Source organism: Plasmodium knowlesi, assembly GCF_000006355.2.
Source record: "Plasmodium knowlesi strain H genome assembly, chromosome: 4".
NCBI lineage: Eukaryota > Apicomplexa > Aconoidasida > Haemosporida > Plasmodiidae > Plasmodium > Plasmodium knowlesi.
The window spans coordinates 40848-60267 of NC_011905.2; the positions used below are offsets into that span (position 1 = coordinate 40848).

Sequence of the window (19420 nt, forward strand, 5' to 3'; positions counted from 1 at the left end):
AGAGGTGCTCCACTTCCTCCCACAGGAAGTCTATATTAATAAGAACCCCTCCCCGTATATCACAAATGCCACATATTCCTATAATAACGATGTCCTTTTTTTCCTTTTTTTTTTTTTTTTTTAGTCATTCTAAATAAAAAAGAAAAAATCATAACACTTTTTTAATAACAAGTAGAACGATAATTATCCTGTTTAACTTGAAACATTCAAAATTTCTAATTAAGATGTTGTAAAACGTTTATGATCCTTTTATAAACGATATTTCGAAATATACTCTGCACACATTCTATTTAATTCATTCGTAATAATGTACACAATAAGGTGAAACCATAATAACTTCTTTGTTTGACAAGAGAAAAAAAAAATTACTCTATTGTTCTATTCTTAACTACACACACTTATTCACCATCATTGGTAACAGCTAAAGTAAATTTGTTTATTTATACATTTAAAATAAATTCACACTTTTCACCTTCCCGGTTAATTTATTTTCCTTCCTCTATTGTTACTTAGAACTCTTGCTTCCTCTATATTTTGTTCAAGTTATGCAAAGTACACAGATGCTAGAAGTATACGCCCCGTAAGAGAACTTAAACGTTTCAACAATACACTAACCAATGGAAGTGTAAAAAATATAACTTACATTTTAACTTCTCTATTGATATAAAAAAATGAAAACTCCTTTAATTATATCTGCTATAAACGCTAAATTAATATAAATGTAATACTATATGGTACAATCTATTATTATTTTCATTTTTAAATACCAGGTGAGAGTAAACAGGTCCATAAAAAACAGTCCTATTTTAATAAATCTTCACTGCATTTTAGCCGAGTGCTGCTTTTTTTTTATATATATATATATATATATATATATATATATATATATATCCTAAAAAACATTGCACACTGCGCTTTTTCGGAAACAACAGAAACGTTCAATGAATAAAATGAAGAATGAACAGAATAAACAAAATAAGCAAATTAACGCATCACAATTAATTAAAAAAAAATTGATGCTTATAAAAAAAATGAAATGTGTTTATATGATCAAGCAGATTCATCCATAATATGTTATATTTGCGAAAAATTAAAAAAAATAAAATAAAAGTATATTTTTAAATGACCCCCGTTCACGGGGACCATAAGTTCTTACGTAGTAACGATTGCTGACACATAGAAAATTATTCTTTACCCTCAACTGGCACATCTTTTAATTTAGGGTAATGTAATTCTAAGACCTTTTTTTTTTTATATATTAATTGTAACGAGAAAACTTACGTCAAATTTGCATCTATTCTGTGTAACTATTAAGCCAGCCCCAAAGAAAAGATTATAAATGATATATTTATAATATATATCCATTAATCTCATAAATAAAATAGAACTAGTGTGTAATTAACACACACTCTGCAGATAATTTATAAACCATTTTAGTTACGCATAGAATAGTTCTTTCAAAAGAGGAATGAAACTACACAAAAAATGGTTAATGTACTAACAGATTCTGCTTGCAGCTTGATTCTGTTTTAATATTTAAAATTTTTATTGTTTATTAATTTTTCCCCAATTGTTTCGCTTCTGTTCCTTTTTCTATTTTACCATATATTTTGTAAAATCCATCATATAGCTATGTAACTATCATTTTTTTTTCCCCCTCTTTTTTTTTGCACGTTAAGTTATTTACGCGAAATGTAAAAGAATATATTCAAACATACCACAAAATTTTCTTATCCTCAAAATTGCATAAAAAAATAAAAAAAAATAAGAAGCATCTATCACATTAAATATAAAACATAAATTAAAAAAAAAAAAAAATGGTTTATTTCACACCTATTACTTTGTTTGCTCTATCGTTTGTTTACCTTTTAAGTGATATTTCTCCAGTAATACAGAGATGCGCACATATACATATATCCTTTCCCTTTTTATATTTTTTAACAAAATAAATATTATGCGCTAAAGAGGAATTCATAAATTTTATTAAATTTTATTTGTTTTCACTCCTTTTCAGTCCATTCAATATGAACAATTTAGCTCCACTCCGGATTTAACAAATTCACTCGAATCGGAACAAGAATGTGCGGCGAATAACGTTACATTGAGTGAAGAACAAAATAATAATTGGATGGTGAAACTGGAATCTGAATGGAAGGATTTTACCTCTTCTTTGGAAAATGAAAAACGGACATGGTTTGATCAAAAAGAAAAGGAATGGGACGAATGGCTAGAAATAATGCATGGAAAGTGGACACATTATGACAGAAACTTGAATCCAACATACAAAAATTATATTTTGAGGAAATCCGCACAATGGGATAATTTTGATTGGGAATATTGGGCCAACACCGAATGGCATGATCTAATGGAAAAGGATTGGAAAAATTGGATTTATGGGAACAAGTTGAGTTTGAATAAATTAATAGACAATAAATGGATCAGTTGGAGTAACGAAAAAATGGCGGAGTGGCTAATTCAGGAGTTGAATGATCAGGAAGATTCCTATACAGAGACAACAGAAATTGGAGATATTTCCAGAACAGAAGGAGCTGATGAAAATTTGTCCAGCTTGAACAATAGAATATTTAATAAAACTGAAGAATGGGAACATTGGACAGACAATAAGGAGAAACTAATTAAAAAAATAAAGAATTCTAATTGGTCAGAATGGAAAAATAATAAATATGCTTTGTTTAACCAATGGAGAGAGTCCTTTATTAAAAAATGGATAAGAGAAAAGCAGTGGGAAATTATGGTTAACACTCAGAAAAATTAACTTCAAAAATAGGATTATTGCTATAAGAACAAGGGGAGTAATCGAACGAACACCAAATGTCTTCTACCGCACCAAGTTATCATTTAAATAGTTAACACCTAAGAAAATAGAAGATTAAAAAATCCAATCTTATATTTAATTCCCCTTAAAAGAACCATTTAAAAAATATATCATTTCTCTATTATGACATAAATATGTAATTTTAAGATAGCATGGAAAGATATGTTCTCCTGTATATATGAACATACAATATTAATAAGTATACATTCACAAGTGGCACACTTTCCGATGAAACGCCTTTTTCTCAATCAAACTGGGCTATTATCTGCCACTATAAATTTACCTCCAATAAAATTTATCCCAAAATAGAAATTTACACAGAACAAACATTCGAATGTTGTCAATGCGTACAGCCATTATAAAACATGTGCAGAAGAGTAAATTTAGAATGGATAATAATAGAAGAAAGGAAAATAATTTTATCATTTCTGGATCATAAGATAGTAACCGAAGTACAGAAGATATAAATAATAGTTGAAATGTGCCACTACATATTACAAACAATAACAAAAATTGTCTTCTGCTTAGTTAATTTCAATATTATACAAATTATATTTGGGAAATATTTTCTTCTCTTATTATGTATTAGTTATCATAAGAGAGTATTACTAAGTCCATAAATGTGACTATGAAAAAACTTCTCCGATATACAGTTTCCACAATCTTCCATGATAACTGCACATAACTGTGCTGATATGAATTATAAACGGAAATATTTAATCTCCCAATTCTTATTTTCTGTAAAGAAATGATAACTGTGTGACCCAATGTGCAGATTTTAGCATCCCATGGTAGTAAGGCCAATTCATTAGCATCAGAAGAGAATAAATAAAAGATGTATTTATCCTAACCTTTCTCTTTCCTATGTTTCATCATATTATACAATAGTATCCTTAACAAAATTCATATACCCATACCGATAATTATAGCACAATACCTGCAACAATTTACAAATCTCCTTTGCTATTTAATTAATATCATTATACCTAGTGAATTTCCCCTTTTTATTTACTTATACTGTCTGCAAAACTAATAAAAAGAGGCAATGCTATATTGCTTTAATATATCCCCAAGACTAGGTAATCAATCTACTGATTTAATAGTCTCCTAATAATTCGGACATGCTACGTATATTTATCTTTATATATTTTTATCTTCTGGAATGTACATAATCGCTACAATGTTTTGTTAGCACACAATGTAGTAAACATCATTTGAAAATATTTGAGTATACTGGAAAAGATAGTGTAGTGCAGTTAACTTATTAAAGGGTATAAATTGTCTACACAATGATGGCAGTATTTTTTGAGGAAATTCCAATTATGAATGTCACTCTGTGATATTTCTAGCGTAATCACCATCAATAATGTCTTTTTTCCAAGTAGCCATAGTAAAAAAAGTATTCATTAAATTCTCTGATTAAATAATTAGAATTATACATATATATATATATGTATCATATTTGATGGAATTCGTTTTACAAAAGGAAAGAGGACATCTTGTCCATATTTTATTGTAAAAGCATAGGAAACTTTTTTAATTGTCCAAATGTTCATTTGTTACTAAAAAAATTTTAAAAATTATAAATATGCTGCAAATGTAAAAATACTATTTAATTCAATAATTAAAAAAAGTGCATTAATTACTGTTTAACAAATTAATTATAATAATGTGTAAATATATAGACAAAATATTTGTCCATATATAACATTTATTGATATAGATATATATGCATACCATCCAAGCGTACAGATATGCATTTCTTGCATTTGATGTACAATAACAGTTTAACAATTTTAATATCACAAAAAAAAAAAATATATATATATGTACAAATATTTATATATTTTTAAACAAAACATTAAATTATAAAAAATATACTTCCAAATTTTAATGTCGGAGGACATACATAATTCATATTAAGATTAAGCATATATATTTTTTTACTGTATTGTACCAAATTAATTGTGTACATTTTTTCTACCTCATAAAAATTAATTATTAAGGGATTCAATCATAAGAAGTATAATATCACTCAGAGTTCTTATTTCGGTAGGCTCTTCCTGCCCATATGCATTTTCACCGGTTGTATTTTCACCGGTTGCATTTTCACCGGTTGCATTTTCACCGGTTGCATTTTCACCGGTTGCATTTTCACCGGTTGCATTTTCACCGGTTGCATTTTCACCGATTGCATTTTCACCGATTGCATTTTCACCGATTGCATTTTCACCGATTGCATTTTCACCGGTTGCATTTTCACCGGTTGCATTTTGCCCATATGCATTTTGCCCATATGCATTTTGCCCATATGCATTTTGCCCATATACATTTTGCCCATATGCATTTTCCCCTTCGGGATTTCCTTCCTTTTTTTCAAATTTCGATAAAAATATTAACAAGAGATCTAAATAATCCAGAATACCGGGGTTATCAATTCCTTTTTTCTTAAATTGATATCTTATCGATCTCTTTATATTTCCTATAAGAAATGAAACACCCAACATTATTATAAAAGTAGAACCATATGATACTACACTAGTCACCTGTGTAAGACTTATTCCTCCTGCAATAATTATAATGGGTATTATGAAGAAGAAACCTTTATATGTAAATTTTATCAGCTGGTATTTCATTTTACTAATGTTTGGATCCTTCTTATATTCGTCTACCTTAGCATACGCCTTGAACATTACTTTCTCAATATGTTTATCTATTATTTTATTCACTGTTTCTATTGCCATACCGATAATATTTAAAAATTTTAATATCCTCATTAATTTTTTTAAACGAAAAAATATTTTTTTCTGCATTTCTTTCTTAGTATTTTTTGACTTACGCTTTTTATCATCTTTTTTATCTTTATCAAGTTTCAAAATATCATCAAAATTTGGAGTAACGTGGTCCCCTAAATTTCCTAATTTATCACCATCATTTCCTTCTGCATCAATGTAATTTATACTTTCCTTCCCTATAGAGTAATCCTCATTATTAATCAACTCATCCTTATCTTTCAGAATTTTCTCTAGTGTAACCACTACATTTATTTTTCTTTTATTTTTTACTTTTTTCTCTAAAAAAACCTCAACATTTATAATTTTATTTTTTGGCTCCTTATTTTCACATTCTTTATTATCATTTACTTCATTAACTTCGTAAATTAATTTTTCCTCACCTGTCTGGTCATCCCCTTCTCCTTCTACTTTTTCTGCACTTATTTCATCATCGCTTCTCTGATCATCACGTTGTGCCCCCACTTCCGCTCCTCCTTCTTCTTCTACTTTTTCTGAACATATTTCATCATCGCTTTTCTGGTCATTACGTTCTGCCCCCACCCCTACAGTCATTTTATTTTCGCTTTTCTGACCCAGTTTTTTTTCCTTTTCTTCCTTCTTTATTTTATTTCCATTTTTTAATTCACTCTTAATTTTTTGGTTACCGTTTTTTCCTTTTGCCTTTTTTGATTCACGTCCAAATTTTAAATTAAAACCTTTCACATCTTCATTCTTCGATGAATTCCCACTTTTCACCTTGCTCCGTTTTGCTTCTTCCTTGTCTAACTTATTTCCATCTTCTAGCAAAACACTTTTTCTCTGTGTATTATATCCCAGCTGTTCTTTTATACTTTCCTCATCTACTTTATTAATAAGTTCGTGTCTGACTAATAATCGATTATACCTTTGACCGGGAGTGGTTCTTACGCTGTGCCCTATACCCAATGTTTTACTGATGGTTCCCTAAAGAAAGTTTCAGGAAAAGAAAGGATCATTATGAAAAAGAGTTCACCAATCATGCAAATATATAGAAGAAAATTTTTTTTAAAATAATATAAATATGGGAGTTTAAAATACACAGGAAATATCATCTATACCTCATTGTTGCAATGCTGACATATCCAAAGCAAAAGGGAAAGTATAAGAGTTCTTTTAAAAAGGAAGAAACTACTTCTTTCTTTCTTCCAGGCGTCCTTTAACGTAATCATATTATCAACGGACACAGTATGTTGAAATGATTTTTAAATTATCAAGCATATAATGGAAATGCTACAATTACGTTATTCCCTTTTCATTATTTTTTTACTTTATATTAAAAAGGTAAAATATATTTATGAATTATTCGTACATCCTAAGCACATATAGAACTGTATACATATATATATATATATACATATGCATGTATATTTATCGTTTAATTCATAATGGGGCAACAGAGTAGACGGGGATTCCTAAGAAATATACTACTGAAACATTTGTACAAATCCTTTTACAACAAGACAACTTTTCGCCTCAAATGATGTATATACAAATGGGTTCATAAATAAAAGAATATATATGTCCATATATATAACAACCATTATACATAATAACGATGAAAATTTTTATTTTTCTAGTTATTCGAAAAAGAAATGTTTCATACTATTAACATATCAAATTTAGGTAAAACGTACTTACACAAATGACAAAATTTGGGTTCAATTGAATTCATAAAAAATATATTTACTAAACACTAAAGATCACAATATCCCCCATTTTTTACAGCATTAGTTTTTATAAATAAACAAATTAAATACCATTCATTATACCATTATAATAAGAAACATAAACAGGAAAAAATAGTAAATTTTTATTAAATTCGTTATCTAATTTTTATTCTAAAAAAACTAGGTTAATATAACTAAATCATGTATATTATGTTCTAAAAAAAAATGAAACGTATAATATTAAAAAAAAAAATTCTTCAAACTCAAATAGTTAAAAAAAAGAATATTCTGTATATTTAAAAAAATTCTGATGCAATTGTTTCCTCAATTTTTCCCTTCATTATTTTTTTAATATTATAATTTGCATCCAAATTTGGAATGCTCTTTTCCTAATTTTCTCATAGAGTGAATACATATATTCATCATGTATTAATATATAGCTCCTAAATTCAAATTTTCTAAAAAAAAAAAAATAATACAGCAATTTTTTTCCTATTTTTCTACATATGAATAAATTCCTTTCTTAAATTCAAGAGGTTTTGTTTAATGAAAAGAAAGTGTCTCAACGAAATTTACTCAGGACGAAATAAATCCATGACAGTGCAATGGTAAAATTTCGGAAAAATCTCTCCCCAAATGAAACAACAGTTTTACGCAAAATAAAAAAAAAAAAAAAAATGCATGCAAACGAAGAAATATATTCTTTTAAAATATGCTCATCAATATCAGCGTAATTTGGGGAATGCTGGCTTTTAATTTTTGTGATTAAATGTAAAAAAAAAAATATTTCATAAATTAGATCTTCTTTAATAGCATAAAAATATACAAGTATAACATTTGAAAAAAAAAAGAGAAGATATAATTTGTGGACTAATATATGCAACAATCGGTAGGGAAGAAATAGCATTCAAAACAAATTTATATTTATCTTACACGTCCATAATTTTTTATCCATATATGCAACGCTGCAAATTATGTACGATAAATTTTGTGTTCGTTTCTCACAAGTGCCTATTTTTCTTAGATAAAATTAATAGGAATAAAATGAGGAAAACAAATGATGAACATATTTAAAATTCTTCCCTTTATTTAAAAAAAAAAAAAGAGTTTTCGTCCTAAGAAATGGGAAACAAATCGTTTTTATAATTAATAAAAATGTGAATAACAAATATGATAAATAAAATTTCAAATAATCAATTAAAATAAAGATTATTACGAAGGAAAAAACACACATAAAAGTGCATTAATATACGTAATTACCTTTACAAAACAGGGTATACAATAATGTTTACGTATTTGTGTAAATATATATATACACACGCATGGGTCTGTTTTTGTTGGATATGATTAAGCTCCCCTGAATTTTTCAGAGCTTACTCAAAATAGCTTTCTGAAACTGTCCATATAATCCTTAAATATAAGTTTTCCCTTTTTTCTAATCAACGCTTTATATATTTTAAAATTTATATTTTAATAAACAAACAAAAGTAATATACAGTCTGAGACAACAAGAACTATAAGAACAGAAAATAAAACTTCTATTTCTATAAAAACCGAAAGTGAAGTAACAAGCAATGTGAGGGGTGTAGCCAATATTAACCCTTCATTCTTAATTATTATTTTTTCTAAAGTCTTATCATTAATAGCTTCATCATCAATACCAATAATCCACGCAATTGAATGTACTGAAATTTTTTTTTTTTTCAATATAAAAGTCTTCCCTTTTTGAAATTATTACATGTAGATAACTCTATCCCTTGAAGTATACTCATAAATATTTTATCATTTCCATCCTCTGAATCACTAACTCTTTTTATGTGCTAATTTTATTTTTCCAACTTTATTTAAAAGAAACTGAACAAATGGAACACCACCAGCGAAAAAGTTCGAACTAGTGAGTAGGGACGGACCGAATAGTAGATTCCTCATGAGGGTTAGTAGAAAGAAGCGTTGCAAAAAAAATGGGAAATCGTTGAAAACACACATACGTAAAGGGAAAATAAAATTTGTCTAATTAAACAACACCATACGTAAACCGTAATGGAATCAAAAAAAAAAAAAAAAAAAAAAAAAGAAAAAGAAAAAAAAAAAAGAACGATACATAGAAAAATATCATTCCACAGTATCAAATACAACGAAAATATCATGTAAATGACATTAAGGGGAAGAAAAAATTAAGTATTCAAATTTGAAACAAATTAATAAATAAAGGAAAATTTCCCCCAATTCTTAAGAATAGCTGGCTACTATCGGTAAAGACCAAGGTCTCAAAATTAATTATATACGTAACAAAACCAACTAACAATTCATTTTATACATCTCCTAAAGCTTCTAACGTAATCCATGAAATGAGGCTTATATATACCGTGTGATCTCAAGTCATATTTCAAAATTTTTACAAGTATGTAAAAAAATATTATAAAGCTCAAAGCCGCAAAACCAAAAATCACACTATACAAATTTTCGTCCGCGTAAAATCCCAGTGCAGAAAATGCGATTACAAAGGGTAAGGCGAGTATGGCACCATATTTTTTAAATTTCAACATCCTATATTGATTTCTGCTAATATATGGATTGTATTCACATTCATCTATATAATTGCAAGTTTTGAATAATGCTCTTTCTATTTGAAAATCCAACAATCCTACAGGGTTAGGTACAAGAGCTTTCGTTTCCCTAATGCGTTTCATAGTGTTTAAGGAGGAGGACACATCGGCGTTGTACTTTCTTTGGACAAAATCTCTAATTTCTCTTAAAGCCTTTTGATGATCCATCATTTTAAGTATCTCAGGGTTCATTATCTTCTGTTCCTTTAATTTTTCTTTCAGCATATTAAATTTTTCAAGTGTTTCATCTAACCTCTTTCTATATTCCATCATATTTATCATTTCTGCTTTCAACGCTTTCTCTTTCGTTGATTTAATCTTTTCGAAAGCTTCTCCAAATTTCTTTGTATGATTTTCTATGTTAAGCATTTGGATGTTCGCTATTTTCTGCTTGGAATGATTAAGCTGTTCCTCAATTTCTTTTATTTTCTTTTTAAATGCTAGATATTTTGATATTCCTGTTTTCTCACCTTTTTCTAATACACGCTCATTATCGGAACAGCTTAAATTTTGTCCACTCGGTAATGGTATTTCTTTCTTCACATCACATGACAGGGACTCTTCATACACAGTTTGCACATCACTTGGATCTCCTATATTTCGTTCTTCATTTTTAGAGAATATTGATTCTGAGTCACATACTGATTCAACTTCCTTGTCGATTTCTTCTAACAATAGTATGCTAGTTTTCATTTGGGATGTCGGATCAAAGCCATCCTTCCTTTTAAAGTTTACACTACATGAACTCTAAAAAAAGGAATTATAAAGGAATGCACCTTTGATTAGTGAAAGTAAATGTCCTGATGCCACATCGCTATCAAGAATTTTATGCATTTTTAAAAAAAATAAAATGAGCATGTTAAAATGTTATTATAAATATAATGCATACCGAGCTGTTATCGTATTGGCATGATAATGGCAAAAAGACTAGCATAGATATTTTCAGTAAAATGGCAAACATGTTTCATCTTTTTTTTTTTCTGTTTAAAATTTATTTTCTCTAATTTCATGTGACATATGTAACTATGATGGAAGGTATTCCAATATATACTTAAGTACCTGTGTACATATATGCACACATACCTATATACTCATATGCATATGTAGATACATATATATATTGTTCTATAGATAGATGATAGGATCTGTTGTTCTTTATCTGTGAGTTATTAAAATTGGTAGTTCATGTTAGCAGATAAGTTTTTTTCTTTTTTTTTTCTATCTCAATTTTTTTCATCATATATAGTAATAGAAATCTTAAAAATTGGGCTTTACACAAGTATGTATATAATCCACCTAGTAAAATATAGATAATTAACTATGGATTCCCAAAGGTAAAGGGCATTTCTGGAATTCTATTTTTTTATACCTTGCAAATTATTCATAATATATAAACCATTTTTAATAATTAGTACAATATACTATCAATATAATTTTATGTGATTGAAATTCGTACAACAATGTTAAGAAAAAATAAATGTACTAACTAGTCCTTTAATTTTAAAACAGGGAAACATCTTGATATATTATTTTTCTTCCAAAGGAAGATATTTCCCATGGTTACTTATTTAAAACGGTGAACAAACTAAAAAAATTGAATGTAGGAATTCCGAAAACGCATAAATATATAAACCACATGGATATCGCGCAATCGAGGGAATATTTAAAAGTGTAAAAATTGTATAACTACCACATATTTATAGGAATTGCTACAAATTTTTAATTTTGAAACACGTTACAATTTCAAGTTCACATGTATGGAAAAATGGTCTTAGGGGAAAAAATATTTAACCGCTCCCTAGAATCGGTAATTTTTCTGTACTAAAAATTTAAGTGAAGGAAAAATATTTTTTCTAAAAATTTATGTCAATATTTAGCATTATATATATACATATATTACTTTTAAATCCACAGTTATTGTACACTACTTCATAAACACCCGTGTTTTATTATGCTTTCTTAAAAAGCGGAAAACGAAATTTTAAAAAGGGATATGAGAATGTCGAAGCTGAAATCAAATGTCTTATTAAACTCTTTTTTATTTCAAAAGTTTTAGTGCAAAATGGCTTTTCTTTTTCTGCTTTATCCATATGAATTTTACTGGCAACATTTCAGGACATATTTTATTTACGGCAAAATTCTTCTAACTCCTGTGATCTATATATATTCATATTATATAATTTAGTATTATATAAACTCCACAAAAACCAGGAGTTTTTTTTTTTTTTTTTTTTTTTTTACTTTATTTAAATTAAAATTTAAAAATTAGAGTTTATAAGAATAGTTTAATATGTACCAGCAGCTTGGCGAAACATACAAACTATATTTTTCTATGTAAACTTGTAATATTTTTAAAATTTGTAAATTAACCCATGAAATGTATATATTTACTTATTTCGATTTAAAAAAATTACGGATTGTTTGGGGATGTGCACAAGCATGTATATACCATCACACTCACTTGCCTATATACACGTTTACCCCCCCCAAAAGTACATATATGTGAGGAGAAGATATGCACGCGATGATTTCCTTCACGCGATTCCTGCCACACATACATGAGCATTAAGAGGAAATCCCACAAAAATATACATTTTCTATCTCCAACATTTAATTAATTGATAGAAATAAAATGTACTTGTAAAAAAAAAAAAAAAAAAATTTTGGAGAGAAAAAAAAATTGTTCAATTTGTCAAAGCGCACTTTTCTGGGATATACACAAAGTTAGTGAAAGTCCCTCTGTAAGCAAGTACCATAAGAAAATATAAAATAAAAAGCGTAAGGATATGGTTTGTGGTGCTGGATTTCCTATCTTCCCATTTCTATATTATGGAAAGTTTCAAAAGAAAGTGCGCAAATTTTTATGCAGATGAAGGTACACCCCTCACACAAAGCAACACAACATCAATCTTCTCTTGGTTTCTGCTATTATTATTTTATTTTATTTTATTTTTTTTTTTTTTTGTTACTTTTTCGAAATGCGTTACACAAACATGCAGTACTAATGTAGTTACTACTATACAGACCTAACTACCTTACGAACTGCTTGTAAATACTTTCAAAATATTCTCTTAAGTACGACATATTCTTGTACGCGTCTAAATAGAAGGAGTAGATTTTTCTTTTTTTATCTTTATTGACCTTCATATCTATTTTGGACACCAAATAAGTTACGGAAAATATGGTTAAGCAAGATGATAGGATAGATGTACTAACTGCTCCAAATGCCAAAAATCCAAATGAACCCATTATTCCAGTGAAAAATGGAATGGACAATATTTTATATTTATTTACTAGTCTTTTCATCTTATTCATAAAATCTTCATTAGCCGCTGCAACATTTTGACCACTTCCTCCTTGCTCCAGTATATTAGTTATTTCTTTATCCACAATTTCATCCACTCTCAAAAGGAAGTTTTTAACTCTAGTTAAATACTTTTTAATGGTTTCAAGGTTTAATCCAATTATGTTTGAAAATTCCAATGCAGCTTCTTTAAATTTTTTAAGAGAACTAGACATATCCTTTGGAAATGAGAGCAATTGCGATATATATTTTCTCGCAGATACAGCTTTCGCCTGTGCTTTCTCCTGTTGTACTGCTTTACTTGGCACTTCCTCTTTTGGTTGTTTATCTTGGGGCTTTACTTTTTCTTCTTTCTTTGGCATTAGAAATGGTTGTAATTCTGCTGGTATGTTTACTGGTGGCATTCCCTTAACACCAAATCCATTTAAAGCACCAGAGAACATACTCTGTAAATATTCAATTTCAGCTGGTGACATGCCCTTGGTCTTTCCCATTAAGCCAGGTATGCTTTTCTGCAATGCTTCTAACTGTTTTAAATTTCCTAACATACTTGGATGAAATAATCCATTTGCGGAAAGCATATTCAGAAGATTTTTCTGTGCGTCTAATTGTCCATTTCCTAGATGTTCTTTCGCGTCTTCCTCCACATCTACTTCACTTTCCCCTTCTCCATCTTCTTCTTCATCCTCTTCTTCGTCGTCATCCTCCTCTGACTCATCATCGTCGTCCTCTTCCTCTGTAGTTTCTTCTTCCTCTTCCTCCTTTTGTTGCGTATTTTTTTCAACCATCTGGTCGCCTCCCTCATCATTTTTCTCCAAAACGGATTCTTCCTTATCTTCAACCTCTTTGAGGCCGCTAAGCATTTCACGTATAATTTTTTCGGCCTCCTCCTGATCCTGCGTCAATATTAGAGGATCCTGTTCTATCTGTGTTCCATCCTCTTCAGGATGTTGGACAACACCGACTACTTCATCTACTGCCTCTTCTTTACCAACTTCCGTAGCATCCTCTAATACAACGACTTCTACTGGTTTTTCCATTTTTTCGTCCTCATTTTTTTTCTCCTCCTCCTCATCATCATCTTCTTCATCCTCAATGTCTTCATAGTCCTCATCACCCTCCTCCTCGACATTTCCAGAGATTATATCCAAAACTTTTTTTTTAATGTCATCCTCAACTTCAAGCAATGGTGATTCGATCTGTTGCCCTTCCTCACTTTCTTTTTCGCTTACTCCCATTACTACATCTTGTGCAGAATCCTGGTCTACTTCTGGTACTTGTACATCAAGTACCTCTTCTACTTTTACTCCTAAATTATCTACTACGCTTTCTTCGGACTCTTCTGTAGTTTTCTCGGCAGGGGTGTTCAAAATGTTTTCTATCGCTTCTTCCACGTTATCTTCTACAGTGTGTTCTACAACTGCTTCCACAGTTTCTTCTGAAGTGTCTTGTGGAGTTTCTAGTACAATATCTTTTATAGTTTCTTCTGCTTCTTCCTTGGTATCTTCTTCTGGTTGAACCGCTTCTACAGCTTCTACAATAACATCTTCTATTATTTCATCTACAGACAACTCTGGAGTTCCTTCGGCAGCCTCCTCTACAATATCTTTAATAGCCTCTTCCACAGCTTCTATGTTTTCTTCGACGGTTTCTACAGTTTCTTCTACAATATCTTCAATAGTTACCTGTATAGGTTCAGCAGAAATTTCCTGTGCAATATCTTCAATTTTTTCCGCTACAGATTCTTCCGTTACTACATCTACAGTTTCTACAGTTTCTGTGGCCTCTTCCATTACAGCTTGTGTAACTTCTTCTAAAATTTCCTCTGCTGTTTCTTGTACGGATTCTTCAACTATTATCTCTGCAGTGTCTTCTATAATTTTTTCAAATGCATCTTCCACGGATTCTATAGTAGATTCTTCCACAATATTTGCCTCAACTTCTTCTGCTACTTCAACTACAGGCTCCTCAATGGTTTCTACTACGGGTTCCTCAATGGTTTCTACTACGGGTACCTCAATATTTTCTACTACGGGTACCTCAATAGTTTCTACTACTGGTTCCTCAATAGTTTCTACTACTGGTTCCTCAATAGTTTCTACTACTGGTTCTTCAATAGTTTCTACTACGGGTTCCTCAATAGTTTCTACTACTGGTTCTTCAATATTTTCTACTACTGGTTCTTCAATATTTTCTACTACGGGTTCCTCAATAGTTTCTACTACTGGTTCCTCAATAGTTTCTACTACTGGTTCCTCAATAGTTTCTACTACTGGTTCTTCAATGGTTTCTACTACGGGTTCCGCAATAGTTTCTACTACGGGTTCCTCAATAGTTTCTACTACTGGTTCTTCAATGGTTTCTACTACGGGTACCTCAATATTTTCTACTACGGGTACCTCAATATTTTCTACTACGGGTTCTTCAATAGTTTCTACTACTGGTTCTTCAATATTTTCTACTACTGGTTCTTCAATAGTTTCTACTACTGGTTCTTCAATAGTTTCTACTACTGGTTCTTCAATATTTTCTACTACGGGTACCTCAATAGTTTCTACTACTGGTTCTTCAATATTTTCTACTACGGGTACCTCAATAGTTTCTACTACTGGTTCCTCAATAGTTTCTACTACGGGGTCCTCAATAGTTTCTACTACTGGTTCTTCCATAGTTTCTACTACGGGTTCTTCAATATTTTCTACTACGGGTTCCTCAATAGTTTCTACTACGGGTACCTCAATATTTTCTACTACGGGTACCTCAATATTTTCTACTACGGGCTCTTCAATAGCCTCAACTACTGGTTCTTCAATAGCCTCAACTACTGGTTCTTCAATAGCCTCAACTACTGGTTCTTCAATAGCCTCAACTACTGGTTCTTCAATAGTTTCTACTACGGGTTCTTCAATAGTTTCTACTACGGGTTCCTCAATAGTTTCTACTACTGGTTCCTCAATAGTTTCTACTACTGGTTCTTCAATAGTTTCTACTACGGGTTCCTCAATAGTTTCTACTACTGGTTCTTCAATATTTTCTACTACGGGTTCTTCAATATTTTCTACTACTGGTTCTTCAATATTTTCTACTACTGGTTCTTCAATAGTTTCTACTACTGGTTCTTCAATATTTTCTACTACTGGTTCTTCAATATTTTCTACTACAGGTTCCTCAATAGTTTCTACTACGGGTACCTCAATATTTTCTACTACTGGTTCTTCAATATTTTCTACTACTGGTTCTTCAATATTTTCTACTACTGGTTCTTCAATATTTTCTACTACTGGTTCTTCAATATTTTCTACTACGGGTACCTCAATAGTTTCTACTACTGGTTCTTCAATAGTTTCTACTACTGGTTCCTCAATAGTTTCTACTACTGGTTCCTCAATAGTTTCTACTACTGGTTCCTCAATAGTTTCTACTACTGGTTCTTCAATGGTTTCTACTACTGGTTCTTCAATATTTTCTACTACTGGTTCTTCAATATTTTCTACTACGGGTTCCTCAATAGTTTCTACTACTGGTTCCTCAATAGTTTCTACTACTGGTTCTTCAATGGTTTCTACTACGGGTTCCGCAATAGTTTCTACTACGGGTTCCTCAATAGTTTCTACTACGGGTTCCTCAATAGTTTCTTCCGCAGTTTCCTGCTGACTGACAGCTTCCTCCTTCATTTCCGCCAGGACGTCTTCTAACACATTTTCATTTAACTCTACTTTTTCTTGTAAATTCTCTAATACACTTCCCAAAATATTTTCGTTAGCTTCTATCTTCTGCTCAAAGTTTTCAAACAAGCTTTCCTGCACTTCTTTTAAAACATCTAATGCATTTTCATCCGTGCCCTCGGCTACACTTTCGGTTGTAGTTTCTTCCAGATTCTCCATTACCTTTTCTTTTATTTCTTCTATAACATCAAAAATGTTTTCTTCTGCAGCTACCTCTTCTGCACTTTCTTGAAAAGTGTCAGACACCTCTTCCGTAGTTTCCTCGGCCATTTGAATATTCATCAGCATATCTTCTTTTATTTCTTCTAAATCTTCCAATACGCTTTCATTCACTTCCGTGTTTTTTTCAAAATTTTTCAGTATATCCACTATCAAGTTTTCGTTGTCGTCCACATTTTGTTCTACATAGTCTAATAATTCTTCCTTCATTTCTTTTAAATCTTCTAATTGGTTCTCATTTGCCTCTTTATTTTCTTCTAAATTTTTCAATATATCTTCTTCGAAAGTTTTCTCTGCCATGCTCTCGGTTGTATCATCAACGGCGTCGGCATTTAATTCTAGAATTCCTTCTTCACTAACGTTGGTAGTACCATTTGCATTTTCCTCTTCAACAGTTTCAACTGCATGAGCTTCTGTACTAGTGTTTGCAGCTTCCTCGACAACCTCCTGGGCCGCATCTTCTACACCTCCAAATAAAGATTCGTTCGATTCCTCATTTACTTCTAATTTATCTATTATGCTTTCCTTTATTTCTTCTAATAGGTTTAATATATTTTCATTCACTTCCTCCTTTTCTACTAGTACTTCTTCTGTAGTTTCTTGCAGGACCTCTTCTACAGGTTCTTCTGCGGATATCTCTAGGGGCTCTTCTATTTTTTCTTCATCTTCTATCACCTCATCTGCAGCTTCCTGTACAACTTCCACAGCCTCCTGGACATATTCATCTGCTGCCTCCTGTGCTGGCTCCTCTGCGACTACGCCGGAAGATTCTTTATTTTTCTCCTCTTCCTCCTCTAGGATCTCGTCCGCAGCTTCTTGTACAGCTTCCTCTACAACCTCATCTACTGGTTCCACAACATTGTTCTCCACATTATCACTTAATGGGACACCCGCTTCTTCAACCTTTTCTTCTTCTATACTTTCCACTATCTCATCGAATGTGGGAGTGGTTGGTTCTTCTATACCCTGTGTCACGTTATCAGATAGGCTGCTACCTGATTCTATCGTTGCTTCCGCCTCCTTCAACACATTATCCAATATGGAAAGAGATTCTTCTTCGCTTCCCTCTGCACTATCAAATACAGTGGAAGCAGATTCGGCTGCTCCTTCTAATCCCCCTACTTCTTCTACGTTGTCCTTCACATGATCAAATGTGGGCGTAGTAGATTCTTCTCCTTCTTCCACATTGCTCAATGTGCTCCACACTGATTCGATGCTTTCTTCTACATTACCATCTTCCTCCACACCCTGTGCTCTCTTTCGAAGATTTCCCATATTACTTTCCTTTTTCTCTTCTTCCTTCTGTAACTGGTCCATGATAATTTTACTAATTTCTGCATAATCACTTTCCGAAATTCCCGTGGAAGTTTCATGTAAGTAGTTTTCACTGGGTTCATTTTCTAAGACATCATTTTTCGTCGCTGTAAAATAAAATTCATTCATATCATCATTTTCTGCTAATGATCTTGTGAAGGCCACATCTAGTTCCTTGTATAACTGGCTATTCTGGTTGTTCCATGATTCGTGCGAATCATCCTGTGGAAGAGGAAAAAAAAAAAAAAAAAAAAAAAAAAAGGATGACCATTGTTCAGTGAAATATAAGGAGTCATAAAAGGAAAACCTCATATATGCAGTGCACACATCTATACAAATAAAAGTATATTCATGAGAGTAGGAATGGGAATCCTCATTCTCCTATGTATTCCGACGATTGTGCATGCATACCTCCCGGGACCCTTCAGGCGATTGCGTGACCCATATCAAAACAGCGCAAGTAATTGCTTTGAACAAAAGGGGAAATGTATTGAATTTTCCCTTCATGTGACATTTTTTTAAAGTGGACATATCTTTTCTGTTAAAAATGTTATTCATGTTCGGATTATTCCTTTCATTATGTATAAATAAACTCTTGTTGTGTCGTTTATTTATCATTTTTATGAAATCTTTTAAATGTAGAAAAAAAAAAAAAAAAAAAAAAAAACAGATTCAAAGTAATTTACATGTATGTTCCTGTTGTCTCCTTCCTTTGTGTGCTTCTATTACATACGTGTCCGAAGGGGTGAACACAAAATACTTCGAAGATATTTTCCTTTTCTAACTTGTCATACGAAGGTACATAAAAACATTTTATTAATTTATTGAGAGAAAAAAAAAAAAAAAAAAATCACAAAATTTAAAATCCAATAATAACAAAAGGCGGATTAAAGAAAACGGCTTGCTTCCTGCTCACCCGTACATATGTATATATAC

At 31.0% G+C, this 19420-nt stretch overlaps 4 protein-coding genes across 4 annotated transcripts; 1 reads left to right on the plus strand and 3 right to left on the minus strand.

Moving 5' to 3' along the window:
* Positions 1-1817: 1817 nt before the first annotated feature.
* On the plus strand, positions 1818-2776 carry PKNH_0400600 (tryptophan-rich antigen; the record flags this gene model as incomplete). The annotated part of the gene is made up of 2 exons (XM_002257799.1): positions 1818-1886; positions 2015-2776. The coding sequence occupies 2 exons, from the start codon at positions 1818-1820 to the stop codon at positions 2774-2776; spliced, it is 831 nt and encodes a 276-aa protein (XP_002257835.1).
* Positions 2777-4830: 2054 nt separating this feature from the next.
* On the minus strand, positions 4831-6818 carry PKNH_0400700 (Plasmodium exported protein, unknown function; the record flags this gene model as incomplete). The annotated part of the gene is made up of 2 exons (XM_002257800.2): positions 4831-6573; positions 6708-6818. 2 exons carry the CDS (start codon positions 6816-6818, stop codon positions 4831-4833), a joined length of 1854 nt encoding a protein of 617 aa, XP_002257836.2.
* A 2804-nt stretch (positions 6819-9622) lies between these two features.
* PKNH_0400800 (Plasmodium exported protein, unknown function) lies at positions 9623-10883 on the minus strand (the record flags this gene model as incomplete). Its single annotated transcript, XM_002257801.1, has 2 exons — positions 9623-10669; positions 10812-10883. The coding sequence occupies 2 exons, from the start codon at positions 10881-10883 to the stop codon at positions 9623-9625; spliced, it is 1119 nt and encodes a 372-aa protein (XP_002257837.1).
* A 2069-nt stretch (positions 10884-12952) lies between these two features.
* On the minus strand, positions 12953-19102 carry PKNH_0400900 (liver stage antigen 3, putative; the record flags this gene model as incomplete). Its single annotated transcript, XM_002257802.1, has 2 exons — positions 12953-18706; positions 18896-19102. 2 exons carry the CDS (start codon positions 19100-19102, stop codon positions 12953-12955), a joined length of 5961 nt encoding a protein of 1986 aa, XP_002257838.1.
* Positions 19103-19420: the final 318 nt, after the last annotated feature.